At 38.4% G+C, this 18,760-nt stretch overlaps 1 protein-coding gene across 1 annotated transcript; it reads right to left on the reverse strand.

Moving 5' to 3' along the window:
• Window positions 1-5,078: 5,078 nt before the first annotated feature.
• On the reverse strand, window positions 5,079-18,583 carry LOC134657500 (sideroflexin-1-3). The gene is made up of 9 exons (XM_063513074.1): window positions 18,351-18,583; window positions 15,849-16,017; window positions 14,853-15,007; window positions 12,648-12,765; window positions 10,843-10,918; window positions 8,569-8,657; window positions 7,977-8,104; window positions 7,305-7,489; window positions 5,079-5,415 (listed from the first exon to the last, which is right to left on the reverse strand). Exons 2-9 carry the CDS (start codon window positions 15,998-16,000, stop codon window positions 5,356-5,358), a joined length of 963 nt encoding a protein of 320 aa, XP_063369144.1. The 5' UTR covers window positions 16,001-16,017; window positions 18,351-18,583; the 3' UTR covers window positions 5,079-5,355.
• Window positions 18,584-18,760: the final 177 nt, after the last annotated feature.

Below are 18,760 nucleotides of genomic sequence, written 5' to 3' on the forward strand. Positions count from 1 at the left end.
CGTCAATACCATGGCTCAGGCCATGTTGCCACAGCATAAGCTGCTCTTAGAGACGCAGGGAGACTATTTGAACGCTTTTATTAGCTATACTGATGAATAAATAACTGAAGTGCCCGACGATATTACAAAAATATAAAATTCCGTACACGCCGTGAGAGAAGAAAAACAGGAAACGACGCAAGGAGGAACCCATTCTAGGCCCCGTCAGCTCCGTCAATGTCAATACCATGGCTCAGGCAATGTTGCCACAGCATAAGCTGCTCTTAGAGACGCAGGGAGACTATTTGAACGCTTTTATTAGCTATACTGATGAATAAATAACTGAAGTGCCCGACGATATTACAAAAAATAATATTTAAAATTTCGTATACACCGTGGGAGAAGAAAAACAGGAAATGACGCAAGAAAGAACCCATTCTTGGCCCCGTCAGCTCCGTCAATGTCAATACCATGGCCCAGGCCATGTTGCCACAGCATAAGCTGCTGTTGGAAACGCAAGGAGACTATTTGAACGCTTTTATTAGCTATACTGATGAATAAATAACCGACGATATTACAAAAAAAATGTTTAAAATCTCCGTGGGAGAAGAAAAACAGGAAACGACGCAAGATAGAACCCATTCTTGGCCCCGTCAGCTCCGTCAATGTCAATACCATGGCTCAGGCCATGTTGCCACAGCATAAGCTGCTGTTAGAGACGCAAGGAGACTATTTGAACGCTTTTATTAGTTACTAACGACCCGCCCGGCTTCGCACGGGTTAACAAATTATACATAAACCTTCCTCTTGAATCACTCTATACAGTCGACTCTCGTTAATTCGAAACTAGAAGGACTTAAAATATTACGAATTATCGAGAGTTTGAAATATCAAACGCTTCGAAATTTTTGAGAGAAAAAATACGAAAGTTCGAATTATTGAGCAGGTAATAATCAAATACTGATTAACTGCTATTTTTAGGGTTCCGTAGCCAAATGGCAAAAAACGGAACCCTTATAGATTCGTCATGTCTGTCTGTCTGTCCGTCTGTCCGTCTGTCCGTCCGTATGTCACAGCCACTTTTCACCGAAACTATAAGAACTGTTGAAACTTGGTAAGTAGATGTATTCTGTGAACCGCATTAAGATTTTCACACAAAAATAGAAAAAAAACAATAAATTTTTGGGGTTCCCCATACTTCGAACTGAAACACAATTTTTTTTTTTTCATCAAACCCATACGTGTGGGGTATCTATGGATAGGTCTTCAAAAATGATATTGAGGTTTCTAATATCATTTTTTTCTAAACTGAATAGTTTGCGCGAGAGACACTTCCAAAGTGGTAAAATGTGTGTCCCCCCCCCTGTAACTTCTAAAATAAGAGAATGATAAAACTAAAAAAAATATATGATGTACATTACCATGCAAACTTCCACCGAAAATTGGTTTGAACGAGATCTAGTAAGTAGTTTTTTTTTATACGTCATAAATCGCCTAAATACGGAACCCTTCATGGGCGAGTCCGACTCGCACTTGGCCGCTTTTTTTTACAATATAAAGGATTAGTTTCAGAAGAAGTCTGAAACACGAGTTTACTTCAATGCACATTGCTGAGACTGATCTGAAAATTCTTTTGCAGTGTCACTTGTCTTCCCACCTACCTCCATTTTTTCGATTAACGCCTTCTTTTCAATCGTCAAGCATTTATACTTTTTAGGACTCGTAACACTAACTTTTAATATGTACACATAACCATAGAGAAAAAAATACATAGAGTGCTCACTCCATACATCAGTTTTAGTACCAAAAAGACTATTAGCATCTAGCATCGAGTAGCGGAACTATCAGTACTGCTACTTGACAATAGATGTCGCCACCGACCGGAAAGTCTTATGCTGTTGAGATAAGACTCCGGTCGGTGCTACATCTATCGTCAAGTAGCAGTACTGATAGTTCCGCTACTCGATGCTAGATGTAGACACTGAAAGTAATAGTCTGAACTGATGTATGGAGTGAGCACTCTATGTATTTTTTTCTCTATGACATAACCAACGAAAGAAAGTGCAACGACGAACTTGAAGTTGTCTCAAGATGTGCGGTCTATTATTACCTCCGTGAGGTCTGCAATCTGATAACTTCGAATTGTAGAGTGTTTGACGCCTATGAGTCCGAATTAACGCGTCGTTTTGTTACTTAGCGTTGATTATTTTTGTTCGAATTACCAAGAGCTTAAAAGTGTATTGATTTATTTCGAAATATAAAGAGATGTTCTAGGGAACTCGTGATAGCTTCGAATTATAGAGAGGTTCGAATTATCGCAGGTTTGAATTAACAAGAGTCGACTGTATATTTAAAAAAACCGCATCAATATCCGTTGCATGGTTTTAATGATCTAAGCATACATAGGACTGACAGACAGCGGGAAGCGACTTTGTTTTATACTATGTAGTGATACTGACGAATAAAAACCGTAATTAATTTACTGAACTTGAGTTGACTTTAAAATAAGGTTCAAACCGTGAGAGAATCTGAAAACGTGGCAAGAAGCATAATCTGTCAAAGTAATAATAGAGTTAGACCTAGCTAAGTAGGCAACGCTTTTGATATAGTTTGTAGCTTTCTAATAGACCCCGAAGGCTAATCCTATTGTCTATTGTTAAGAAAAACCGCTCGTGCCACGTGCCACAACCACCTGCATAAAAAATCGGTACTTCGGTTACTGAGTGCCGGCGAGTCGGACGCTACAGAACCAGTCTAAAATGTGTCATCGAGATGCGTAACAAAGGCACGTTATCGGAGAGCGCACCTACACTGGTTTTTTGAGCGTTGGACTAGCCCGCGCTCAGGTGCCAAATAGAATAATTAGGACCCTTTTTTGCAGGTAAGTAGCACGTGCGGTTTTACTGAACAATAGACAATAGGATTAGTCTTCGGGGTCTATTAGAAAGCTACAAACTATACCACTGTGTTATTTTAAACTTCTATTAAATTATGACGTTTAACACGAAGTGCAGCCGCCGTGAGCACTCGAGCCTGAGGAAGTACCCCCGACGGGCCCGAATCATGTCGCCAATAGCGACTAAAAATTCAAGTGAGTAATAAAACCGTTGGCGTCTAAACAGTTTAAAATAACACTTGCACAGTCTGTGCTATCAAAATCGTTGCCAACTTAGCTAACTCTTGTTGGTCTAAATCTGAGCATAATATTTAGCAAACTAAGTCAAACAATTTTTTTTTTAATGTCAAACTTTATAAGGTAATTAGAAGCAGCTATTTATTAAACTGAGCTAGTAACTGTGATACACTTTTTATCCCTTTAGATAAATCTGCTATATGACAATGCCAAAATTCCATATTATCTGAAAGTTACCTTTTGACCGCCAAAGACGTGAACTGACGTGCACGTCTACAGCCCAATGTGAACCTTCGTGCATTCCGATAAGGTTCGTGTTCGCCGCACACAATAGACATGGCGTTTAAAGGGTTAAAATGCCAATTCATAATGAAAAGCCCAATATTTTTTGAGGTACAAAAGTTTTCTAGAAACCCAAAATCTCATGAATTCTGCGTTAGCGAGCCATTCATGAACCATTTCATGAAAAATTGCTGGAGAGCGAACCTTAAGCATTTTTTGTTTTGATAATATATTTTTGGGCGTTTGTAAATAAAGCTATATTTCCATGGCAATATGGCGCTCAGCAAAGCTAACGTAAAACAAGTTGCCAGGTGCAATATTGCTATGAAATTGAAGCATTGTATGTCTAAGATATACGCTTTTTTGAATTGTAAATATATATTAATAAGAGTGTTTGTGTCATTGAGAGGAAATTATGGTAAGTGCTGCCAGCAGCTATGAACTAAGTCTTGTATTCAATTGATTATCATTGCCTTAGTAATTTTATTCTAAATATACGATAATTATACAGATAAATATTTTCATTTCTTATTTAATTTTAGTGTACAGTGTAAGTAGTGCATAATTATTTTCCTTCAGTGGCATCTGGTCTAGAGTATATCAAAATGTCTAGGGTATACACTGCAATAGCAAGACATGATCGTAAGTTTCCGTAAAAATACGATGGAAAATAATGATACTTTTGTGATACTTACCACTAAACATCGCGCCGTAAACTTGGGGAACTATTTCCCTTAGAGTATAGGTCACACATACACACAGGCAAACATACACACACACACCATACTATCAATGAAATTTTGACATAAGCACATAAGGTTGGCACTGTTTTCTTATGTAATAAAGAACTTAGGGATAGAAATAACGTTCAAAACGAAAAGGGCGTGTAAATAATAATCCAGATGGCCAACTGTTAATATTTATTTTTAAATAAATTTAGGTTCAAATGTCAACATCGATTAGGACACTAGATCGTCCTTTTATATTCCATTATTGTCTGAGATTATAAATTTATAACCTATAACTATCAATTGACGAGTCTTAAACAATAGTACGCGATGGCAGTGATATTTTAAGCAATCCTGTTGTTTAACAACAAGTGAGTCAAATTCAAATTATAAAAAATGCAAGTACAAGTTTGAGCTAAGTTATTTCGTGTTTTTCATCATTTTGATTTAATGATTGAATTATTAAAATACACATATATTAAGCTCAAATAACTTGCTTATATTTGTTGTGACCATCAAGGGGTATACGGTTTACCCCTTTGTGATTACTTTATTTGAGAGCAATGAATAAGGGTCAGCTTTTAGGGGGTTTCCTTACAAAGTGACACGATTTCATTGCTTTAGTTTCTAAAACTCGTAATCAAAAAATGGTTTCCTTTGCAATATTCTGTTTAACATCAGCCGATTTATTGATTCCTGTTGAGGTAAATCGTCTTGCCGCAAAAATCGCGATAATAAATTCTATGAAACTTATGGAATGTATAATATATATCGATCCACCAATAGAATTGATTCCATGGTAGGGCAAATATGCAAAAAAGTATGGAATCAGTTTGATTCAATCGGAGTGAGATACATTTGTCCCGATTTTTGCTACTGACATCAAAATGATATCAGAACCAACAAAAAATTGAGCTATCTAAATATAACGAGGTAACAAATAAAAGTACTTTCCCTCGATTATCACTTGCAATTTATAAACAATATTATTGCCATAATTGTTTCATATGCTCGAGATAAAATATTGCCTATAATTATAAAAACAACTATAAAAAATAGCAATAACAAATTATAAACCGTAAAAAAACGGCAGTAACAAACAATATAGTTATAAATAAAAATAAAATAAACTTAAAAAATATTACGTCACGATAGGAATGTGTCTTTGGAAAGTAATTAGTCTACTGGAATAATTTACTTCAGCGTAGCAGCAGCTATCCTTAGGTATAAGCTTTAGAGTCCCTTGTTGAAAAACACCTCTTTTGCTTTTGGGAATTTTGCCTTCGCGATTTTCTGAAAGAGAAACACGTTCATTAGATTCATATCAACAGGAATAAAAACGCGGAAATGAAGACGCTGCTTGAATACCCGGTCCGTCGCTTGCGGTACAGCCAAGTGTAAAAATATGGGTGCATATAGCTTCTCAAAAATATGTCCCATAGTTCTTAATTCGTTGACATAAGGGCTATGGGACATATTTTTGAGTACACCCATATTTTTACACTTGACTGTACGAGCGGCGTATTTTGTATTTTAGATATATTCTGAGCCGTCCCAATCTGGCCGCGAGGTCAGGGGTTGGATAACGGTATTTTCCTTCATACAATTAACCGGTATGATTTCGGTTACCTACCTAAACGTACACCGTGACGTTTTTTTGTTCTCTACATCATTTTTACTTGGCTTTACCCCTTTTGTCCCTGAACGACCTGCGTTTCAGCCGTCAGTTGTATCACGATTTCACAAAACTGAGACGGATTTTGTATCAATTCGGGGTTGGGGTAGCTATACATACCTACCGGTAAACACACCGATGGTAACCATATCGACAATTTTCTGAGGGTTTCTACGAATCCACATATAATAAGTAGGTACCTGCAGCTCTGGTTCCAGACTGTCTACAGAGATGGACGCCTGCTGTTTGAAGAGCGCGGGCTTGCGAACATGACACATAGTCCCACCAAACCCATCTAGAAAGGCAGTAGTGACCAGCCCTATTTGTAAATAACCCTTAGTACCTGCAGCTCCGGTTCCAGACTGTCTACAGAGATGGACGCCCGCTGCTTGAAGAGCGCGCAGCAGAGCGGGGTGGCGAACACGACGCACAGCCCGAACAGACCCATCTGGAAGGGCAGTAGTGACCAGCCCTATCTGTAAATAACCCTTAGTACCTGCAGCTCTGGTCTCAGACTGTCTACAGAGATGGACGCCTGCTGTTTGAAGAGCGCGAGCTTGCGAACATGACACATAGTCCCACCAAACCCATCTAGAAAGGCAGTAGTGACCAGCCCTATCTGTAAATAACCCTTAGGACCTGCAGCTCTGGTTCCAGACTGTCTACAGAGATGGACGCCCGCTGTTTGAAGAGCGCGGGCTTGCGAACATGACACATAGTCCCACCAAACCCATCTAGAAAGGCAGTAGTGACCAGCCCTATCTGTAAATAACCCTTAGGACCTGCAGCTCTGGTTCCAGACTGTCTACAGAGATGGACGCCCGCTGTTTGAAGAGCGCGCAGCAGAGCGGGGTGGCGAACACGACGCACAGCCCGAACAGACCCATCTGGAAGGGCAGTAGTGACCAGCCCTATCTGTAAATAACCCTTAGTACCTGCAGCTCTGGTCTCAGACTGTCTACAGAGATGGACGCCTGCTGTTTGAAGAGCGCGAGCTTGCGAACATGACACATAGTCCCACCAAACCCATCTAGAAAGGCAGTAGTGACCAGCCCTATCTGTAAATAACCCTTAGGACCTGCAGCTCTGGTTCCAGACTGTCTACAGAGATGGACGCCCGCTGTTTGAAGAGCGCGGGCTTGCGAACATGACACATAGTCCCACCAAACCCATCTAGAAAGGCAGTAGTGACCAGCCCTATCTGTAAATAACCCTTAGGACCTGCAGCTCTGGTTCCAGACTGTCTACAGAGATGGACGCCCGCTGTTTGAAGAGCGCGGGCTTGCGAACATGACACATAGTCCCACCAAACCCATCTAGAAAGGCAGTAGTGACCAGCCCTATCTGTAAATAACCCTTAGGACCTGCAGCTCTGGTTCCAGACTGTCTACAGAGATGGACGCCCGCTGTTTGAAGAGCGCGGGCTTGCGAACATGACACATAGTCCCACCAAACCCATCTAGAAAGGCAGTAGTGACCAGCCCTATCTGTAAATAACCCTTAGTACCTGCAGCTCCGGTTCCAGACTGTCCACAGAGATGGACGCCCGCTGCTTGAAGAGCGCGCAGCAGAGCGGGGTGGCGAACACGACGCACAGCCCGACCAGCCCCATCTGGAAAGGCAGCACGCCGCGCGGGTAGCGGCAAAAGAGCCCCCTGGAGCGCGCGTAGTTGGTCAGGAGCGGCGTTACGGCTAGAACATGAAAACTAACATGTTACAATGGGGTTGTCAACTGTCAAAGGTTTGCATAGATGGCGCCAGTATACTTTTTCCCTATCTCTAGTTTTGTTCTATGACATTTGGCTTAGGTATATATAGTGCTATAAAAAAAAAAAACAAAAAAAAAAACTAACATGCAATCATTAACTAATGCCAGACAGCCATGATGACTTGGGATATGCACACGACACCGATTACATCATATACGAAGACTTCTGTAAAGCCTTTGACACCCTTGACAATGATATATGTTTCTAATCAAGCTAAAGAGTGTAAAGATGGAAGATTCATTTTGACTTATCTTACAATTTTTGTTAACAATCTTAAAGACTAACACAATATGTAATGATTTTTAAATTATTTTACCAATAGGACATTCCTTCGGGGGTACCTCAGGGTTCAAACCAAGGACCGCAGATGTTCCTCATCTTGTAAAGATACTTGAAATAATAATACTCACTCATGCCAGGAAGAGCCATGATGACTCGGGATATGCACACGAGGCCGATTCCATACTGCGCCGCGCGGGTGGAGTTGCCCACCGGCTGCCCCTCCTCGGTGAAGACTGGTGTGCCGTCTATCAATTCACTGAAAAAAGGAAGTTTAATACATGTATGTATGTATGTATGTATGTATGTATGTATATACTTTATTGCACATAGAAATAAAAACACGAGAAACATAGTTACAGAGTAAATTAAATACAACAAAGGCGAACTTATCCCTGTATGGGATCTCTTCCAGTTAACCTTTGAGGAAACGAATAAAACAAAACAGAAGTAACGATGAATGACAAACAAAACAATAGTGTACAATCACTAAAGTTAATGAAATGCAAGTTTTGAATACACATTGTTACAAATAATATATATAAACATAAATAGAAATACTTAAATAAATACATGATACATGTGTATCGAGGGATGTGAGTTCTGAGTATTGCGTAATGACTATCGATATCGGGTATCGATTATGCAAGAGCAATAGAGGGGCCGATAACGTAATATCGGTTTTCGCTGTAGGTCCTGTAGATTACATTATCGTATACACACCTACTCCTCATCATGGGGATGTTGATGAAATTGGCGCCGCAAACTGCGGCGAACGGCACCAATGCCGCGAACACGGGGTTCTTCATTTGCTGTGTCGAAAAAAAATGAAATAAATATGACAAATAAGTATATTAATATAAAATAAATATGAGTGTAATAAAATAGTCTTCTTCCTCGAATTTGACCGCGCAGAAGTGGTTAAAAACTTTCAAACCCATCTACATACCTTTCCCTTTATTTATTATCCCATTAATTGAATTTCAACGAATCCTTTACCTACGCTTTAACCTATTGTACAAAACTTTCTTCTAAGAGGGAAATATAATAATACAAAATACCTTTTTCTCCCTCTCAGCAAAAGTAGGCCTTCCTTTAACTGTTTGTATATTGTGTAACTGTTTGTATGGATATTAACTGTTTTATAAATTTAACAATACCTATTACAATGATGACAGAAGTGGCTAATAATTTTCAGATCATGAAAAGTAAATATTATCCTTACGTTCGTAAGTGATTAGAGCAGTAGTGTAAAGTGGCTACCCATTCATGGTTAGATTATTCAACAAGCACGATTAAGTACATATTATTATACTTTGTGACGTCAACTTTCCATGCCACCCGATTAATCCAGGGTTTACCCGCTGGTATATAATAATTAAATTAATTCATTTGCAAGGGATATATCATATTATCATATCATGATGTCTCGTGAATGTCAGCTGTTCCTATCTAGGCAACCGTTGGCGGGTTGAGGAAAGGTATCCAAATAGACACAGGAAAAAATAGTCATTTCTTCATGAATAAGAATTTATATCTTGAAGAATAAGTGGTGGATAATGTGTCTTAATAACAAAACATCCGTGAGACAAAGACATATTAAAAAATATATTAAAAACGGGTCACTCACGTATTTTAAGTCGAAAAACGCTCGACATAATGATCATTCGCTCGATAATGTGTCATTAAGTGTGTGTCAGAAATTAAAAGCTGGATTATCTCTGTGAAAACGAAATATTCTTCACAGAGAAATTCCAGCTCAATCTCAAAGTTCTCAAAAAAATCTCATTATAAAGTTGAAGCCAACAAGTGGGCAATAGCAAAGTTTTCGTTGAATGATGAGACTAAGATCCTGAGCAATGACATAGAGAAATATAGTAAGACAAGAGTGCTCACTCCATACTCCATACATCAGTTTTGGTACCAAAAAGACTATTAATTTCAGTGTCTACATCTAGCATCAAGTAGCGGAACTATCAGTACTGCTACTTGATAATATTTAGATGTAGCACCGACCGGAAAGTCTTATGTCTTAGTGTGTATGGGTAGTCTTATGTTGTTGAGCAGATGTAGACACTGAAATTAATAGTCTTTTTGGTACCAAAACTGATGTATGGAGTGAGCAATCTATGTATTTTTTTCTCTATGGCAATGGAACTGACTAAGGAAGGTGAGGAGGCATCCACGAAGAATTTGTCCAGTATCATCATCTTCTAGTTGATATGATTATCGACGTATTTAAGGTGTAAAAACATTTATTTACCACGGTAACGAGATCGGAGGCACGACTGGCTAGTAGAGTAAATATGTAAACAGGCGACACACCTCTTGTCGTCATATGTTTACTGATAACTACCGGCGATAATTTCCACGATAAATGATAACAGGAAAATGTGTTTTTCCTGTCCAACGCGGTATTTTTTTTTAAATTTGCGATTTGATAATAATTATTATCACGTAATTATTTTCAAAACGCAAATTCTTGAGTGGTTTTAGTTGATAAAGTGGTTGAATCGTTATAGAGCGTAATTTCGTTTGTAATCGATAACATATACGTAAAAATATACCTACACATAAGGTCTTAATTTGTTAGCAAATTAATTTTTCTAGAGTATGTAAATAATAATATATGTACTTATTAATAATGGATACATTGTGGACCATAAGGAAATAATACCTACATAACACATAATTATCACAGCGCGTGATGAAATGATAATCAACTGGCCATCAGACAGTAGGTACCTATACTTGAGCACTAAGTATACTAACGTTGTGCTAACGTTATGATCTACCTACTACTAGCCTCCATCCACGATTCTTTCGCGTAGAAGTATTTTTTAACAACGTTTACCTTATTTCATGATTTTTATTTATATTTGAACAACAAATTTAAAAAATTTAATCAAATAAAATACATGCCTGAATCGTTCGTCAACTGTGATACGGGATATCTATGAGAAATAAGATATGAAAGTATGATATATAGTTCCATACCTTAGCTTTGGCATTGAGAAAGTACGCAGTGCCCATGGCACCACCGCAAGCAGCGCAGTATGAAGCCAAGAGTTGCCTGAAAATAAACTACACGGTATAAAATCGACTCTACGCTCATCTAAATAAAGGCTTATTTTAGATGGGTGAGTTAACTTAGTCCAGTAAAAGCCAGCTTCACAATGGTAAGCAGACACCAAAGGAAAGTTTAGTCATAGAGAAAAAAATACATAGAGTGCTCACTCCATACATCAGTTTTAGTACCAAAAAGACTATTAGCATCTAGCATCGAGTAGCGGAATATCAGTACTGCTACTTGACAATAGATGTAGCACCGACCGGAAAGTCTTATCTCAACAGCATAAGACTTTCCGGTCGGTGCTACATCTATTGTCAAGTAGCAGTACTGATAGTTCCGCTACTCGATGCTAGATGTAGACACTGAAATTAATAGTCTGAACTGATGTATGGAGTGAGCACTCTTGTCTTTATTTCTCTATGGTTTAGTACAGTTTTTGGTAACCATCCTGATGCCAACTGGAATGTCTCCAAACTTTTCAACCCCATGACCAAACGGCCAGAGAGGCTACCGCGAAAACCGAATTTCGCAAATTGCGGGGAGTTTCCTCTTTTACTCCAATGAAGGCGTAATTTCTTTCCGCAGGCCAAGAGTAAGGGCAGAACACAGACAAGACATCCTCTAGACTGAGCATAGTAACGCTACCCCCTCTGCCACTCATACGGTAGCATTACTCCATCTTCGAGTCAATCCCGTGCCGTGATTGGTCCGTGTCTTTGAACGGACCAATCACGGCACGGGATTCGCTCACCTCGTCCCCCCGCACCCCCGTATTTTTGGCAGCATCGGTTTCATGAAATAATTGCTTTAAACTCAGTCTAGAGGATTCCTAGTCTATGGGGCAGAACCAGGTGTGCATGGCATAATGCTTGGATGCAAATATAAGTAGGTATATCATCTTCCTCGCGTTGTCCCGGCATTTTGCCACGGCTCATGGGAGCCTGGGGTCCGCTTGGCAACTAATCCCAGTAATTGGCGTGGGCACTAGTTTTTCTTTTTACGAAAGCGACTGCCATCTGACCTTCCAACCCAGAGGGGAAAAGTAGGCCCGTATTGGGATTAGTCCGGTTTCCTCACGATGTTTTCCTTCACTGAAAAGCGACTGGTAAATATCAAATATTTCGTACATAAGTTCCGAAAAACTCATTGGTAGGTGCCGGGGTTCGAACCCGCGACTTCCGGATTGCAAGTCGCACGCTCTTACCACTATACTTCGTTTTTTTGGCTGTCTCTATCTTGATGTGTCTTTTAATTGAAAAACACATTTTAAAAATAAGTTACGGTAAATATGTAACAATTATGAATCTAATACGATCTTTTATAGTCTTCTACTTTCATAAATAATAGTTATTGATATTTAAAAAGTGTTTTTCAATTAAAAGACATGTCAAAATCGCTTACCTTCTTTCAAGTTCTTTCTAATGCTAAAAAAACGAACTATAGGCCACCAGCGCTTCGTAAATATATGTAGGTATCACAGACAATCCAACCTCTAGACATAGCATACTCGCGCTACCCTCTCTGCCACACATACGGTAGCGTTACTCCATCTTCGAGTCAATCCCGTGCCGTGATTGGTCCGTGTCTTTGAACGGACCAATCGCGACACGGGATTCGCTCACCTCGTCCCCCCGCACCCCCGTATTTTTGGCAGCATCGGTTTCATGAAAGAATTGGCCTAAGCTCAGTCTAGAGGTTGGATTGTCAGTGGTAGGTATATACGACTCACGATTTGGAGATGGGCGCGGTGCCCGAGCGGTTGGTGTAGTTGACGAGAGCGTTGAACGTCTGATTGACCCACTGCCAGAACATGGTCGCCGCGTTTGTTTTGTAGAATGTGATCATGCCTGCGACCATACATTTTTGAATGAATGAATGAATGAAATCGTTTATTTCAGGCAACTAGTGGCCCATACATAAATACCTTAAAACTAGCATACATATTATAAAACTATAACTAAACACTAAAAAACACATTATGATTGCGATGCATTACGCAACCCCGCAGTGTCAGGGAACCGGCCGCGGAAGCGCCGAAACTTTGAATGAGGTAAGTAATAATAATATAATATTATAGCACATCGTGTCTTAATTGCTGGGTGCAGTTGCGTATGCTAAACGGAACGTTGGAAGACCGATGTTGCGCTTTAAGAGCCCATCAACGTGCACACTAGCGCCACTGCTAAATAATCGTGATTATTTCAATTTAACGAAAGATATTTAAAAAAGGGGGCCGCTACGGACTGTATCTTCTATTAAAGTACCTTTTGAATACATCAAACTAGTTTTTATGTTGCTGGATTCGTCAATCTATGTACTCAAAATAAAAACGGCCGTTTTAACTTTGGACGCATAGATTGACGAATCCAACAACATAGAAACTAGTTTGATGTATCAAAAGGTACCTACTTTAATACAAAATACAGTCCTGGCGGCCCCTTTTTTAAATATATTTCGTTAAATTTAAATAATCACGATTATTTAGCAGCACAGTGGCGCTAGTGTGCACGTTGATGGGCTCTTAAATACTGTGTTAAGCGAGACATGTCAGCGTATGAAATCGACCACCATGCCTGGGAAACCTTAGCTGAAGACCGTGATGGATGGCGCAAACGTGTTGTAGAGAAGGCTATGCGACCAAACCTGGTTTATAGTTCGTTTTTTTTAGCATTAGAAAGAAGGTAAACAATCTTGACATGTCTTTTAATTGAAAAACGCTTTTTAAAATCAGTAAGTTCGCCTTTTGTACTTATGAAAGCAGAAGAATATATATAATCGTATTAGATTCATAATTGTTACATATTTGCCATTATTTATTTTTAAAACGTGTTTTTCAATAAAAAGACACGTCGAGATTGTTTACCTTATTTCTAATGTTAAAAAAAACGAACTATAATGCTTTAGATAGCAGAAGGTGTCGCAGAAAGAAAACCGACTGGAACTTCAGGTGGCATGAGTTTTCTCTGCCAAAAATGTGGGAGGTCGTGCCGCTCACGCATCGGCCTCCACAGTCACCAAACCCGTTTAATTATTTGTTATTATTAATACATTAAATAAAATTTATAATCTAATACCCTTCCTCCCTTCCCTGTCCCTGCAAAACTGTTTGCACAGTTTGACTGCAAGCGCGAGTCTCTGTTGTAAGTACTCACATAATCAACGTAACATATTAAAAATTAAAACTAACATCGTAGCTATAACTATTAACTTCACTTGAGTGACATTTGTCTAAACAGCAATGCATATTGTCTAAACAGCAATGCATAAATCGTCTGCAATAGACGCAAAGGCCTGTGATGATGATAACACATCGTTACACAAATTTACTAAGGCCCACAGTCCATAGTAAGCTCAAGAAGGCTTTTCGTGTTGTGGGTACTCAGACAACGTAATTTAAAGAAAAAACCGGCCAAGTGCGAGTCGGACTCGCCCATGAAGGGTTCCGTATTTAGGGGATTTATGACGTATTAAAAAAAAACTACTTACTAGATCTCGTTCAAACCAATTTTCGGTGGGAGTTGGCATGGTAATGTACATCATATATTTTTTTTAGTTTTATCATTCTCTTATTTTAGAAGTTACCTACAGGGGGAGGACACACATTTTACCACTTTGGAAGTGTCTCTCGCGCAAACTATTCAGTTTAGGAAAAAATAATATTAGAAACCTCAATATCATTTTTGAAGACCTATCCATAGATACCCCACACGTATGGGTTTGATGATAAAAACATTTTTGAGTTTCAGTTCAAGTATGGGGAACCCCAAAATTTATTGTTTTTTTCTATTCAACAGTATAGTTCTTATAGTCTCGGAAAAAAGTGGCTGTGACATACGGACGGACAGACAGACAGACAGACATGACGAATCCATAAGGGTTCCGTTTTTTGCCATTTGGCTACGGAACCCTAAAAAACTAACAAAATGTGACTTACAGCCAGTGATAAGTGTGTTCATAGGCGCCTGGGCGGCCATCCGGCCCAGCACGAACATTTTCTCGCCCGTGTCGGGGTGATATGCGCTGTCGACCAAGTACTTCAGCGACCATAGCTTGTCTTCGGTCATTCCTTTCGGCATCTTCTTTGATTTTCTGTTGATATGAGCAGTTTTTTAAATCTTAGCACTAGTGACGACAGAGTCACTTACAGTCTACAGCTCACAGGAGTTGTAGACCTCGCGAGCATAACGTAAAACTGAATAAATTTATGGCTCCGCCATTTCGACAAAAATCGACAAATCGAAACCGATTTTAATTATTGAACCTGCTCACAAAAATTCACGAAAAATGGACATAAGCATTTTCCCAAGCTGAATGGGGAATCTTCGCTAACGCTTGGTCAATTAGCCTTTCATGTGGCATACGTCATTTAGGAGTTGTTCGAATTTCAATTTTATTTCAATTAATCATATTTCAATTTTAAATGACGTTCTTAAATTATCCGGGAGCCGGTTCCTGCCACTTCAAGGGTCAGTGCTAGATCAAACTATAGCCAGGCGTGGCTCACTCCGCGATTTCGTCGCTTTGCTACAGGTAGCTAAAAGTACACCGTTCCGGCCCCAATTTTGGGGAAAGCCATAAGCCGCGCGTGGCGCTGTCGCCACCTAGCGGCCATATCTGTGCTGATCGTAACAGACGCGTTTTGTTGGAGAGTGAGTCTTCTGTACTTAGTACTATTATTTATTCTGTGCTATAGCGCAGGTAGGGAAATAAAAAGTCTAGAAAATCGTAGTTTTTGTTCGTGTATTCCATAACCCACCAAAAGAGCGACATGATGTTTAATAAACAAGTTACAACGGACTAAACTGTTGCATGCAGCATGCAGCCAACAATGATCGTCATCGCTTCGCCACGCCATTATACAAACACAGGTGTCTTTATTATTGGTGTACCTACGCAATGGGGTCATCGATGTACATCTGAGAATACTTACTTGAAATCTGAAACGATTTTTTGAGCTTCATCTAACTGGGCTGACGTGGCAAAAACGTTGAGCGGGTTCGTGAGCATGAAAAAATGCTTCGCTCGGCCGATGTATGTGTTCTGGTCGTATCGGGATCCGGATAGGTCTATTGGCTTCGACATTGTGACTAGGTTTGGTGCTGAAACAAAATAAACGGTTTTTAGTTTGTCATAGATTACTACCTATATAAGCGGATCATTTTAATATCATAATATCTGAGAGACCGAGCTTTGCTCGGAAAACGTATAAAATCTCAAAAATTAGCGTTTTCCCAGACATAAGACCTAGCTAGATCGATTTTTCGCCCCCGAAAACCCCCATATACCAAATTTTATCGAAATCGTTAGAGCCGTTTCCGAGATCCCCGAAATATACCTATATATATATATAAATAAATAAATAAGTATGCAAGAATTTGTCGTTTAAAGGTATTAGATTTATAAAAATATGTGGTAAATATAGTTTTAAATAGTTGAAAATTGTATCTAAAAATTAAAACAAACACAATGATAACGAACTTTGCTCTTTTGATAACAGACTAATGAATTCATTGTTACTTAACTAATGTACAATGAATTAGATACGTTTTAATGGTAAAAAGTAAACTATTTCAATTATGCAAACTATATAATCCCACCAATATTATAGCTGAATTAAACTTTATTGCACCAAGATAAGGTTCACTAAAGGCGGACTAGTGTCTCTGTTTGTACTGTACAAATATACGTCAACTAACGAGACGAAATTTCGTAAATGATTGTTTGAAACTGTACAGCAGCAGAATTAGTAGGCGGGCGTTGTGTTCAAAATTATCTGCACACGCTCATGTTCTCTGAACAATAAAATTGTGCCGGGTGAATTGGTACCTAGTATGTTCATTAAAACATTTAAATTACTTGAATATATGAATAAATTTAATATTTAAATACCTTGCTAAGTACCTACTTATCTGATTGCCAAGTATAGGTAAATTGTATCAACAATTAGAAAAGAGATAATAACAATTCATTATTCATGTCATGTGATAGGTGATAATACGTATAATCAGCTCGGCATGCTGTTTACAATCAAAATAAGGATTGATAGTTAATTTATATTATTATATTAAAACTGACTGACTGGTAGAGAATCATTAAGGCATTAAGTTCGCCTTTTGTACAGTGTGTTTTCTTATGTGCAATAAAGATTAAATAAAATAGATGTTTTTATACACGTGATTTTGTGTGATTTATTATGGATTTAATGGTTGGACTGTAGCAAAGGGGGGGCTGGGACTTAGATTTTTTTTTGACAAAGTGGTGTCATTATGACACTATTTTTAAATGATTGTAATGTGTATATCACGTCAAAATAAGCATCTTTTATTGGAAAAACTTTTCTCTAAAATAAAAAATGGCCGAGTTAGACGCCTCCAAAGATTGATATTTTTAAAGGGAGCTGGGACTTAGAAAATTTTCATTGAGAGTGGTGTCATTATGACATATATTTTAAATGATTTTAATGTATAGAACACATCGAAATAAGCAACTTTTACTTGGAAAACTTTTTACTAAAACTGAAAATGGCGGAGATAGAGCTTAAGGCAGGCCAGGCTTTTAAGGCAGGTCGGAGTAGGTACGACGACGAGCGAAGCGAGGAGGAGTGTTAGGTAGAACTGCGACCATACAGCGCGCGAGCCGAGCAAGCGAAGCGAGCGTGCCGCGGCAGCGGCCGGCGAAGCGCCAGAACCGACGTTTTTATAATAATACAATTTTACAAGTCCCAGCTCCCTTTAAAAACATCAATCTTTGGTCGCGTCTAACTCGGCCATTTTTTATTTTAGAGAAAAGTTTTTCCAATAAAAGATGCTTATTTTGACGTGATCTACACATTACAATCATTTAAAAATAGTGTCATAATGATACCACTTTGTCAAAAAAAATTCTAAGTCCCAGCCCCCCCTTTCGTACAGTCTGACCGATTTAATAGATACAATTGCACATTACTTATTTCAAAAAATAGTTATATTTATTTTAAGAGAAATAATAATATAGGTATCATTGGTTTTATTCAACCACCCACCTATGTAAACATCAAGCTTGTGGCACCACCTGTGATTGTAAGCATCAGGCATGACGATTTGTGTTATTTGATTTTTTTTTGTTTAATTTAGTATTTTGTTTAGTAGTAAATTATACGTTAATTGTAATTGTAGGGCATTGTTTTATCTCCGAGCCCATCAAAATAACAATGATATTAGTTTATCAGACAAGCCGTGACCCGCAAGTTCCTCAACCTTCTTATCAATTCTTTGGCAGAGCGTAACACCAACACGAAATTACGATCGATATTTCACACAAAATGTATACCTAATTAAATAATAACTTACTCACGTGTGTTTTAGTCAATGCATTACATAAATTATTCTTAAAAAAGTATAAATCAATATGGGCGTAAAGATTGTTAGATGGATAAAAATAAAATTAGACTTACCTATTTATTGCTATGTTTGATGTTATAAGCGCGGTTGGTATTTGTAAAATATTATTTTTCTGTTTAAGATTAACTGTAATGGTACATTTTGTTAAATATTTGTGGTGCTATTTCAATTTTTCAGTGGTTCTTGTTTAAATGTTGCGCCGTGACAAGCGCTCGAAAAATGACGTAAAATCAATTCGTTTTCGTTAGTTGAAGGTTCATTGTTTACTATGGCGCTAGTGTAGAAATGGGTGGTAACATGATTTTAGTTTCACATGTTATGATATCAAATGGCTAATTGGAATATTTATATTATTTTACATATATTAATAAAGGTTAAACATTTATATAAAGTTTATAATCTTAAAAATTATGCTATAACTTGTGACTGAAACTTACAAATTTCTGAACGGAGTTTTGCGGTC

This window comes from Cydia amplana, chromosome 20 (genome assembly GCF_948474715.1).
Source record: "Cydia amplana chromosome 20, ilCydAmpl1.1, whole genome shotgun sequence".
NCBI lineage: Eukaryota > Metazoa > Arthropoda > Insecta > Lepidoptera > Tortricidae > Cydia > Cydia amplana.

What these genes read in the sequence shown, in the direction of transcription:
- LOC134657500 (XM_063513074.1), bottom strand. Translation starts at nt 16,000, where the DNA reads ATGTCGAAGCCAATAGACCTATCCGGATCCCGATACGACCAGAACACA. An exon ending in GAACACACTTATCACTGGCT is followed by an intron (nt 12,766 to 14,852) that starts GTAAGTCACATT and finishes GTATGGTCGCAG; the next exon opens with GCATGATCACATTCTACAAA. An exon ending in ACCGCGCCCATCTCCAAATC is followed by an intron (nt 10,919 to 12,647) that starts GTGAGTCGTATA and finishes GTTTATTTTCAG; the next exon opens with GCAACTCTTGGCTTCATACT.